We start from the raw sequence: 12,326 nt of genomic DNA on the forward strand, positions 1-12,326 counted from the left end.
ACTTTCACAGCATCATCTTTCAGGATTTGAAATAGCTTAACTGGAATTCCATCACCTCCACTAGCTTTGTTCGTAGTGATGCTTTCTAAGGCCCACTTGACTTCACATTCCAGGATGTCTGGCTCTAGGTGAGTGATCAGACCATCGTGATTATCTGGGTCATGAAGATCTTTTTTATACAGTTTTTCTGTGTATTCTTGCCACCTCTTCTTAATATCTTCTGCTTCTTTTAGGTCCAGACCATTTCTGTCCTTTATTGAGCCCATCTTTGCATGAAATGTTCCCTTGGTATCTCTACTTTTCTTGAAGAGATCTCTAGTCTTTCCCATTCTGTTGTTTTCCTCTATTTCTTTGCATTGATTGCTGAGGAAGGCTTTCTTATCTCTTCTTGCTGTTCTCTGGAACTCTGCATTCAGATGCTTATATCTTTCCTTTTCTCCTTTGCTTTTTGCTTCTCTTCTTTTCACAGTAAGGCCTCCCCAGACAGCCATTTTGCTTTTTTGCATTTCTTTTCCTTGGGGATGGTCTTGATTCCTGTCTCCTGTACAGTGTTATGAACCTCTGTCCATAGTTCATCAGATACTCTTATCTATCAGATCTAGTGCCTTAAATCTATTTCTCACTTCCACTGAATAATCATAAGGGATTTGATTTAGGTCATACCTGAATGGTCTAGTGGTTTCCCCCAGTTTCTTCAATTTAAGTCTGAATTTGACAATAAGGAGTTCATGATCTGAGCCACAGTCAGCTCCTGGTCTTTTTTTTTTGCTGACTGTATAGAGCTTCTCCATCTTTGGCTGCAAAGAATATAATCAGTCTGATTTCGGTGTTGACCATCTGGTGATGTCCATGTGTAGAGTCTTCTCTTGTGTTGTTGGAAGAGGGTGTTTGCTATGACCAGTGCATTCTCTTGGCAAAACTCTATTAGCCTTTGCCCTGCTTCATTCCATACTCCAAGGCCAAATTTGCGTGTTTTTCCAGGTGTTTCTTGACTTCCTGCTTTTGCATTCCAGTCCCCTATAATGAAAAGGACACCTTTTTTGGGTGTTAGTTCTAGAAGGTCTTATAGGTCTTCATAGAACTGTTCAACTTCAGCTTCTTCAGCGTTACTGGTTGGGGCATAGACTTGGATCACTGTGATATTGAATGATTTGCCTTGGAAATGAACAGAGATCATTCTGTCGTTTTTGAGATTGCATCCAAGTACTGCATTTTGGACTCTTGTTGACCATGATGGCTAGTCCATTTCTTCTAATGGATTCCTGCTCACAATAGTAGATATAATGGTCATCTGAGTTAAATTCATCCATTCCAGTCCATTTTAGTTCACTGATTCCTAGAATGTTGACGTTCACCCTCGCCATCTCTTGTTTGACCACTTCCAATTTGCCTTGATTCATGGACCTGACATTCCAGGTTCCTATGCAATATTGCTCTTTACAGCATCAGACCTTGCTTCTATCACCAGTCACATCCATAACTGGGTATTGTTTTTGCTTTGGCTCCATCCCTTCATTCTTTCTGGAGTTATTTCTCCACTGATCTCCAGTAGCATATTGGGCACCTACCGACCCAGGGAGGTCCCCTTTCAATATCCTATCATTTTGCCTTTCATACTGTTCATGGGGTTCTCAAGGCAAGAATACTGAAGTGGTTTGCCATTCCCTTCTCCAGTGGACCACATTCTGTCAGACCTCTCCACCATGACCTGCCCATCCTGAGTGGCCCCACACGGCATGGCTTAGTTTCATTGAGTTAGACAAGGCTGTGGTCCGTGTGATCAGATTGGCTAGTTTTCTGTGGTTATGGTTTCAGTGTATCTCCCCTCTGATGCCCTCTCACAACACCTACCATCTTACTTGGGTTTCTCTTACCTTGGACGAGGGTACCTCCTCACGGCCGCCCCTCCTGATCCTGAACGTGGAGTAGCTCCTCTCGTCCCTCCTGTGCCTGCGCAGCTGCCGCTCCTTGGATGTGTGGTTGCTCCTCTTGGCCACCACCCCTGACCTCGGGCGGGGGGTAGCTCCTCCGGCTGCCGCCCTTGACCTTGGACGTGTGGTAGCTCCTCTTGGCTGCCGCCCCTGACGTCAGACGTGGGGTGGCTCCTCTCGGCCGCTCCTGTGCTGACACAGCCTGGCACTCTTGGTCTCCACCCCTGTTATTTCCTCACAAAACTTTATTTGCTCTTCTCCTCACTAGGCATTTCCTCCCTGCTGCTTGTCATTTTTGTCACATTATATCGTTATTTCCAGTTTTCATATATCTTTTCCAAATCAGACTGGAATCTCTTTAGAAAGTGTATCTTGTTTGTTTTTGTATCTTGCAGTAGTTGGTGTTCAGTAAATGTTGATTGGTGAATAAATTGATATATTTATGAAAATTTACATTAGATTCAATTATTGAAACTGAAGGATTCAGAATTACACTGAATATCTGGGGAGGGGAATCAGATGTCAGAGGAGTCTTCCAAATCCCAGTTAATGAACCACTGATAACAAACAGAAAGTACATTAAGAATCTAAAGATAATACAAAGATGCTCAGTAGTCTTTGTAGTATTTAAATGGAAGCATAAATATGACTAAGGCAATTAGGTTTCTATTTTACAAGTTATTTTAGAAGTAGCACGCATTTAGCTAAGGGAACTAATGTGTCATGTTGAGGTCTCACATATAGTACAAGACATGTCAGCCCAGAAAAGGCCCAAACTAGAAATTCAGGTAGGCTCACCAGGCCACGAAAAGACTGGGGAGAAACAGTTACTGACATTTTCAAACAATTCTGTGTAATTTGTGGGTTTTTGGCTTTAAGGTCAGGTGGACTTTATAAATAAAGCAGAATGATTGGCATGAGAGTTATAAAGTCCTTGTTTGTTCTGGAAGAGGGTAAAAATATTGATTTACTTTAGACTTTGTTAAGAATACTTGTTAGAGTATCTAAGATAACAACTAAGAGAAAAGACATAGAGATTTAAACTTTGAAAGTAGTAAGGAGGGCTTCCCTGGTGGCTCAGTGGTAAAGAATCTGCCTGCCAAAATCCAGGAGATGTGGGTTCAGTCCCTGGGTCGGGAACATCCCCTGGAGAGGGAAATGGCAACCCACTCCACTATTTTTGCCTGAAATCCCATGGACAGAGGAGTATGGTAGGCTATAGTCCATGGGATCGCAAAAGAGTTGGACATGACTTAGCAGCTAAATATCATCATTGTCAATACACAGAAGTTGATTGTTTCTGTATGACAAACTTACAGAAGACAACTTTTAAAAGGTACATTTACTCTAGCAATAAAAAAATGTAGCATAATAAAAGATATGCTGGCCTTTTATGAAAATAAAAATTTTATTGAAACACATGAAGGAACTAAATGATTAGAGCAGTATGGCATGTTCATGGATAGGAAAGCTCAGTGTTGTAAAGGTAACTCTTCTTCCTAAGTTGATAAGTAGATATTCTGATTAAAATGCTGATAGGGTTCATTAAATTCATAGGCTGGCTTTTATATATGGAAGAGCAAAGATAAAGATAGGACATGAGTATGCCTAAAGAATAACCGGGTTAGGCAACTTGGCCCACTGTATCGCTAAGGATAACCATAGACATAGATGAATGTACAGAAGGCCATGACCATATTTTCCAACAGAATGTTATAAGGGGGTTTCATGAAGTAAATGGCAACCCACTCCAGTATTCTTGCCTGGAAAATCCCATGGATGGAGGAGCCTGGTAAGCTACAGTCCATGGAGTGGCAAAGAGTCAGACACAGCTGAGTGACTTCACTTTCTTTCTTTAATGAAGTAAAGCCAGAGCCGCAAAAGGAAGGGCTGAGGATTCTAGTTTTGCCATGATCAGTACTTAAGGAAATGACTTGTTTTCTTTAAAAACAAAGAAACCACTTGCAACCTTGCCAGCAATGAGTAGGAAACAGAAGAGTTCAGAGTTCTAACTTTTGAACCGGAATGAAATCACCCCACAGGCTAGAGGTTTCCTAACCCAGGAATAAAGTATGCTAGTTTGTTTCTACCTAGTGTACCCACTTAGCAGGAAAAGCAGGATTTTTTTTTTAATTGCCTGATGATAATTAGAAAACAAAACAAAAACTTCAAGGGAATGCCTCTTCAGGCCTCCCCCCGCCAAAAAAAAAGTTTAAAGAAAAGGGTTAACTGCAAAGACTTACTTTGGTTAGGTAATATGGCTGTTAAATATTGCCTGAATTTTAGGGTTTTTTTAAATGGAAAATTCTCTCCAACTTTTCAGCTCCTGATAACCATTTTTCTACTCTGCTTCTATGCGTTTGATTTTTCTTCTTAGATTTCACATAGAAGTGATACCAAGCAGTATTTGTCTTTCTTTGCTTGACTTATTTCACTTACCATAATGCCATCAAGGTCTATCTATCCATGTTGTCAAAAATGGCAGGATTTACTTTTTTCTTAGGACTGAATAATATTCCTGTGTGTATGTTAATATGTTTATCTATCTCCTTAAAAATATTTTTGTTTAATTGAAGTACAATTGATCTAGCAACATTATACTTGTTTTAGGTAGACAGCATAGTGATTTGATATTTTTATATATTGCAAAATGATTACCACAATAAGTCTAGTTACCACCTGTCACTATAGCTATACATAGCTATACCTGTACATTACATGACTTGTTTATAACTGGAAGTTCAGTTTGATCCTCTGCCTATTTATAAATTAGATATTTTGTTTTGTCTTTGTTTTGCCATTTTGTGAGTTCTTCATGTTTTGAATATTAACCCTTTATCAGATACATGATTTAGAAGTATTTTTTTCCATTCCATAGGTTGTCTTTTCATTTTGTTGGTGGTTTCCTTTCCTGTACAAATGCTTTTTAGTTTGATGTAGTTCTACTTGTTTTGGTTTTATTGCCTCTGTTTTTTTTTGTTTTTTTTTTTTTAATAAATTTTTATTTTTACTTTATTTTACTTTATAATACTGTATTGGTTTTGCCATACATTGACATGAATCCACCACAGGTGTACACGACTTCCCAAACATGAACCCCCCTCCCACTTCCCACCCCATATCATCTCTCTGGATCATCCCTGTGCACCAGCCCCAAGCATCCTGTATCCTGCATTGAACATAGACTGGCGATTCGTTTCTTACATGATAGTATACATGTTTCAATGCCATTCTCCCAAATCATCCCACCCTCTCGCTCTCCCACAGAGTCCAAAAGTCTGCTCTACACATCTGTGTCTCTTTTGCTGTCTCGCATACAGGATCATCATTACCATCTTTCTAAATACCATATATATGTGTTAGTATACTGTATTGGTGTTTTTCTTTCTGGCTTACTTCACTCTGTATAATAGGCTCCAGTTTCATCCACCTCATTAGACCTGATTCAAATGTATTCTTTTTAATGGCTGAGTAATACTCCATTGTGTATATGTACCACAGCTTTCTTATCCATTCATCTGCTGGTGGACATCTAGGTTGTTTCCATGTCCTGGCTATTATAAACAGTGCTGCGATGAACACTGGGGTACACGTGTCTCTTTCAATTCTGGTTTCCTCGGTGTGTATGCCCAGCAGTGGGATTGCTGGGTCATAAGGCAGTTCTATTTGCAATTTTTTAAGGAATCTCCACACTGTTCTCCATAGTGGCTGTACTAGTTTGCATTCCTACCAACAGTGTAAGAGGGTTCCCTTTTCTCCACACCCTCTCCAGCATTTATTGCTTGCAGACTTTTGGATCGCAGCCATTCTGACTGGTGTGAAGTGGTACCTCATTGTGGTCTTGATTTGCATTTCTCAAATAATGAGTGATGTTGAGCATCTTTTCATGTGTTTGTTAGCCATCCGTATGTCTTCTTTGGAGAAATGTCTATTTAGTTCTTTGGCCCATTTTTTGATTGGGTCGTTTATTTTTCTGGAATTGAGCTGCATAAGTTGCTTGTATATTTTTGAGATTAGTTGTTTGTCAGTTGCTTCATTTGCTATTATTTTCTCCCATTCAGAAGGCTGTCTTTTCACCTTGCTTATATTTTCCTTTGTTGTGCAGAAGCTTTTAATTTTAATTAGATCCCATTTGTTAATTTTTGCTTTTATTTCCCGTATTCTGGGAGATGGATCATAGAGGATCCTGCTGTGGTTTATGTCGGAGAGTGTTCTGCCTATGTTCTCCTCTAGGAGTTTTATAGTTTCTGGTCTTACATTTAGATCTTTAATCCATTTTGAGTTTATTTTTGTGTGTGGTGTTAGAAAGTGATCTAGTTTCATTCTTTTACAAGTGGTTGACCATTTTTCCCAGCACCACTTGTTAAAGAGATTGTCTTTACTGCATTGTATATTCTTGCCTCCTTTGTCAAAGATAAGGTGTCCATATGTGTGTGGATTTCTCTCTGGGCTTTCTATTTTGTTCCATTGATCTATATTTCTGTCTTTGTGCCAGTACCATACTGTTGATGACTGTGGCTTTGTAGTAGAGCCTGAAGTCAGGCAAGTTGATTCCTCCAGTTCCATTCTTCTTTCTCAAGATTGCTTTGGCTATTCGAGGTTTTTTGTATTTCCATACAAATCTTGAAATTATTTGTTCTAGTTCTGGCTTGATAGGGATTGCATTGAGTCTGTAGATTGCTTTGGATAGTATACTCATTTTCACTATATTGATTCTTCCAATCCATGAACATGGTATATTTCTCCATCTATTAGTGTCCTGTTATTGCCTCTGTTTTTGGTGTCAGATCCAAAAAATCGTTGCCCAGACAGATATAAAAAAGCTTGCCCTTTATACTTTCTTCCAGTGTTATGGTTTTAGGTCTTAAATTTAATTTGTGAATCCATTTTGGGTCGATTTTGGGTCTGGTGTAGATAGAGGTTCAGTTCATTCTTTTGCATGTGGCTTTTCAGTTTTCCCAGCACCATTTATTGAAACTATCCTTTCCCTCACTGTATATATTAGCTTCCTCATTGGAAATTAATGACCAGTGTGAGTTTATTTCTTCTCTCTCTATTTTGTGGCATTGGTTTATGTGTTTTTATCCCAGTACAACACTGTTTTGATTATTGTAGCTTTGTAATATAGTTTGAAACCAGGAAACATGATGCCTTCAGCTTTTATCTTCCTTCTTATGATTGATTTGGCTATTCAGAATCTTTTCTTGTTGCACATAGATTTTAGGATTGTTTTTCTATTTGTAAAAAATGCCATTGGAATTTTGATAGAGATTGCATTGTAGTATGAACATTTTAACTGTTTTTCCAGTTCTTGAGCATAGAATATCCATGCCTTCTTCAGTTTCTCTCATCAGTGTCTTATAGGTTTTTAGTTTTATTTTTGTTTACTGAAGTATAATTGATAGTGTCTTACAGTTTTCAGTGTACAGGTCTTTTACCTCTTTGGTTAAATTGCTAAGTGTTTTATTGTATTTGATGCTGTTGTAAATGAAATTATTGTCAATTTCTCTTTCTGGTAGTTTGTTGTCAGTATATAGAAACAACTGATTTTTTAATGTTGATTTTTATATCCTACAACACTACTGAATTAATTTAATAGTTTTGTGATGGAGTCTTTAGGTTTTTCTATGTATGATATTATGTTTTGTGCAAATAGAGACAATTTTACTTCTTCCTTTTCAGTTTGGATGCCTTTTATTTCTTTTTTCTTTTTTTTTTTTTTGTCTAATTGCTCTGGCTAGGACTTATAGTACTGTGTTGAATAAAAATGGCAGTAGTGGACATCCTTGTCTTGTTTCTGATCTTAGAGGAAAATCTTCTGGCTTTCACCATTCAGTATGATCTTAGCTGTGGGCTTGTCATGTGTGGCTTTATTATTTTAAGAAATGCTTCCTCTATATGCAGTTGTTGAGAATTTCTATTATGAATAGATACTGAATTTTGTCAAATGCTTTTACTGCATCTTTTGAGATGATTACATAATTTTTAGCCTTCATTTCATTAATGTGATGTGTTGCATTGATTTGTAGATGTCAAACCATCCTTGTATGCCTGGAATAAATCTCACTTGCTCATGTTGTATGATACTTTTAATGTACTGTTGAATTCTGTTTGCTAATGTTTTGTTGAAGAATTTTGCATTTACTTTTATCAAGGATTGTTGTTTAGTCGCTCAGTCATGTATGACTCTCTTGTGACCCCATGGACTGTAGCCTGCCATGCTCCACTGCCCATGGGATTTCCCAGGCAAGAATACTGGTGTGGGTTGCCATTTTCTTCTCTAGGAGATCTTGCCAACCCAGGGATTGAACCAGCATCTCCTGCATTCGCAGGCAGATTCTTTACCACTGAGCACCTGGGAAGCCCTTTATCAGGGACACTGGCTTATAATTTACTTTTCTTGTAGTATCCTCACTTGGCTCTGGTATTGGTAATTTTGGCTTCATAAAATGAGATCGTTGAGTGTTCCCTCTTCTTTTATTTTTTGGAAGAGGTTGAAGATTGGAATAAAATCTTTATCTGTTAGAATTCACCCTTTAAACCACTGGTCCTGGAATGTACTTTGTTGGGAGGTTTTTGTTTGCTGATTCAGTCTCCTTACTAGTAACTGTTCTGTTCAGATTTCTGTTTCTTCACCATTCAGTCTGGGTAGGGTGTCTATTTCTAGGTTTTATTCATTACTGCCAAGTTGTCCAGTTTGTTGATGTGTAATTGTTCTTAGTCATTTATGATCTTTTGTGTTTGTGTGGTATCAGTTATAACATCTTCTCTTTCATTTATAATTTTATTTGTTTGAGTCCCTCCTCTTGGTAAGTCTGTGTAAAGATAAAATTTGTCTGTTTTATCTTTTCAAAAAACCAACTCTTCTTTCTTTGGCCTTTTCTATTGTGTTTTTAGTCTTTGTTTCCACTCTGATCTTTATTTCTTTCCTTTTCCTAACTTAGGGTTTAGTTTGTTTTTTTCTTTCTAGTTCCTTAGGGTATAAAATTAGGTTGTTAATTTGAGATCTTTTTTTCTTTATGTAGGCATTTATCACTATAAACTTCCTTCTTAGAACTGTTTTTGCTGCATCACTGCAGTTTTGGTATGCCCTATTTCCATTTTCAGATGTCTCTAGGTATTTTTTTAATTTCTCTTTTGATTTCTTTTTTCCCCTATTAATTGGTAAGTAGTATGTTGTCTACTCTTTATGTATGTGTAAATTTTCCCATTTTCTTCTTGTAATTGATTTTTAATCTTGTTTTAAGTAGTAGTTAGTTGGTTTATTAGGAACAAAGATTTCAAGTCGTTTTTTTTTTCCCTACTCTAGGTATATACCTCCTGATAAGAGAGAAGAAAATGACCAGTCAACTCACAAGTGGATGGTATATGTCCGAGGCTCTCGTAGAGAACCCAGTATTAATCATTTTGTCAAGAAAGTTTGGTTCTTTCTTCATCCCAGCTATAAACCAAATGACCTTGTGGAAGTTAGGTGAGCACTATTTGAGTTATTAAACCTGAGAAGTACAGAATTACTGAAGTGGAAGGAAAGTGGTTTAACTCAAGAACACACCTTTGAAATTCTTGTATTATAAATAATTTATTCAGCTTTGGCTTTTAGTCACAATATAATTTTAGCTGTGGTTCTTTATTGCAGATTTCTGTCTCACTGAACAGGTACCATCCCCACCTGTCAGATTGTTACCATATGAATTACACCAGCTTATTCTCCTCTCCTCTGGAAATAACTTGTTTATATAGATATAGATAAATATAAAAATGTTACTGTTTTTATGATTATCAGAATATATTAGAACTTAATAAAGGATTCTGACTTTATAGAAATACTTAATGTTGTAAGTTCCCCATGATCTCACCCTCTCAGAAGTAACCTTTAATGATATTTTTTTCTCTGTTATTAATCTAGCAGAGCTATTGAAGTTTTTTGTTGTGGTTATTTCACAAAGATGGAATGATTTTATACACACACAAACACACACATTATATATATATATATACATATACACTCTTGTAAAACTTGTTTCATTTAGGTGTATTGTTCACATCTATATGTGATGTTACCTGTCACACATGTTCACTATATGAATGTATTGTAGAAGTGGTTCTGGTTTATTATCAGTGAAATCTCCTGTATCTTCAGCTTTCTTCAGAACATTCCTTTAGAGCACTCCTGACTCTGAAGTAAAACCTGACTAATTCCTGAGAACACTGTTTCTCCCGAGAAAACTTTCAAGTGGCAACTTTTGTGGGTTTTTTTTTTGTTTGTTTTTCCTCTTACACATCATATATACCATTGGTTCTGGAAATGGGTGCTTGTCTGTCTTGCTTGTATTTGTGGCTTCCAGACCAGTTTTCCCCTTCTTTTCTCTAAAAACTTCTGCTCCTTTGAAATTTTATAAGATCTGCTGCTTCTCCTTTTTGGGAGCATTTACTGATTTCCTAGTCATTCCTCTTTCAAAAATAATGTTAGCACCTAGGGTGCTGATATTCTGTCTACGAGTACTCTTGCCATCACTCTTAAGGACTTTGACATGCAGATAGACAAGTCTTCCAAAACCTTGGTCTCCCAGTTCATTGATTTCCTTATTTTAATAATAATATTATGGTAGTGATATACCATGGAATCTAAGCTGAGTAAGGAGAGAAGGAGATTACATTGGGAGATTACATAATAGCAGTAATGGGTAGTGAAAACTGTTATGGACAAGAAATGAAAACCTCTGTGGGGGTCAAAAAATAAATCTATTTCTAATAAATAGAAATGGAGCTGGAAGATAGGCGTTGATGAAAAAGTCAAATACTTGGAAATGAGATTTTGTAGCTAGTACAGAACATTTATATTCTTCATATGGATATTTAGGTATATATTAATTATCAGCTGATATGTCCTTTAATATGCACTTAATTCTCATAAAAACATGGTTCTGATGCTAGATTTTGTTAATTTGATTCCTGTACTAATACTATACTATTTTAATTGTTTCACTTAACAGAATATACTGATCTTAGGTAGAGTATGTTCCCCTGATTATTATTATTATTATTCTACAGTTTTTGTCTTGGTCATTCTTGAGTACATATGTTGTTCCAGGTTACTTTAGATTCTAATTGTCGATTTATGGATTGAAATCACATTGAATTAATGATTAATTTTCATACTTTTCATGATATTGAATCTTTCTATCTTGTCTACCCAAGAGAATGAATCAGTGTAAGAGTTTTCCAGTGCAAACAAGGTTTTTTTCTTTTACTTCCTTTATTTTCTTGACATATTTCATTTGATAGAACCTTGGAAAAGTGTTGCTGTTCTGTTTTATTCTAATGGTACAGATTGATAAAGAAGCAAGTACATTCATAGGCTCTCAGACATTAGAGTTGAAAAAACCTTGTGATTTTGTTTCAGTCTATACCTGATTCATGAAACCTTTTAGGAATACCCAGTACAGGTCATCTAGCCTCACCTAGAATTCCACTGGTGACCTAGATTTGTTTTCTTTGCTAGGAATACCATCTTCCTATTGTCTGTCTTCTTTGCTTATACACACATACATATGCTTATGTGTACACAGTGTAGCTGTCTTTCTTAAAATCTGCCGTTTATCCTTTAAGACATAACTCAGAAGTTAACTTTCTCAATGATTCCTTCTTTGCCCTACTTTCTTACAGGGGTTAAAATACAAGTAAATGATTGTTTACTTGAATTCTTGGAATAGTAACAGTATTTTGTACTTTAAGATAACTTAAGATTAACAGTATTTTCTGAGTTTAGATATCCTAACTCCAAATTAGCCTATTGTTTAAGTACAGATATTTTAGTGATTTTGTTAAGAAATAGTAAGCACTTTGTCCATAAAGATATAAATATTAATATTAAAAATATGTCTTAATGTCCAGGCAAAAAATTCCATACAGTAAAACAGCAGCAACAACAACATTGTTTTAGGAAAGCATTTTATTTAATATAAAACATGTGAATCAGTTAAAATGTATTAATCATATTTTTTTATTGATGATAAACATCTGATTTACTAAAAGTGGGGTTAGAAGCTCATTATGTAAAACCCTAATACTTTAATGATGCAAATCAGTGCCCATGTTATTTCTCAGTTCTCATCCCAAGAATTGGACTTTGTGAAACACATGGCTTCCTTTAGGTTGTAGAAAAGTATCATGCAATAATATATGAAATTATATTTACTAAGAAATCTAATCTGTAGGTAAAGGTCACGTTTATCAGATTGTATTTTAAGTCTGAGGAAATCCAGGGGAGAGATCATGCCATAGCTCCTTGTCAAATTTCTCTCTTGTCATTTACATTTAGAGTATCTTCTGTTAATTGTAAATGAACTTTGTTTTGTGAAATTTATGAGGTTTCACATTTTCTGTTCGACTCAT

General features: G+C 36.3%; 1 protein-coding gene across 5 annotated transcripts in view; it reads left to right on the plus strand.

Annotated features, from left to right (window-relative positions):
• The window catches only part of YEATS2 (YEATS domain containing 2), a 106,352-nt gene that overhangs the window by 33,384 nt on the left and 60,642 nt on the right, over nucleotides 1–12,326 (plus strand). For all 5 annotated transcript variants that reach the window (XR_005723125.1, XM_040251806.1, XM_040251828.1 and 2 more), the window contains exon 7: nucleotides 9,241–9,402. Coding sequence is in view for 4 of the 5 variants with exons in the window: in XM_040251806.1 (XP_040107740.1) it covers nucleotides 9,241–9,402 (162 nt within the window). In the remaining variant the exon portion in view is untranslated. The remainder of the gene's footprint in view (nucleotides 1–9,240; nucleotides 9,403–12,326) is intronic.

The sequence above is a fragment of the Oryx dammah genome, unplaced genomic scaffold (genome assembly GCF_014754425.2).
Source record: "Oryx dammah isolate SB20612 unplaced genomic scaffold, SCBI_Odam_1.1 HiC_scaffold_2, whole genome shotgun sequence".
NCBI lineage: Eukaryota > Metazoa > Chordata > Mammalia > Artiodactyla > Bovidae > Oryx > Oryx dammah.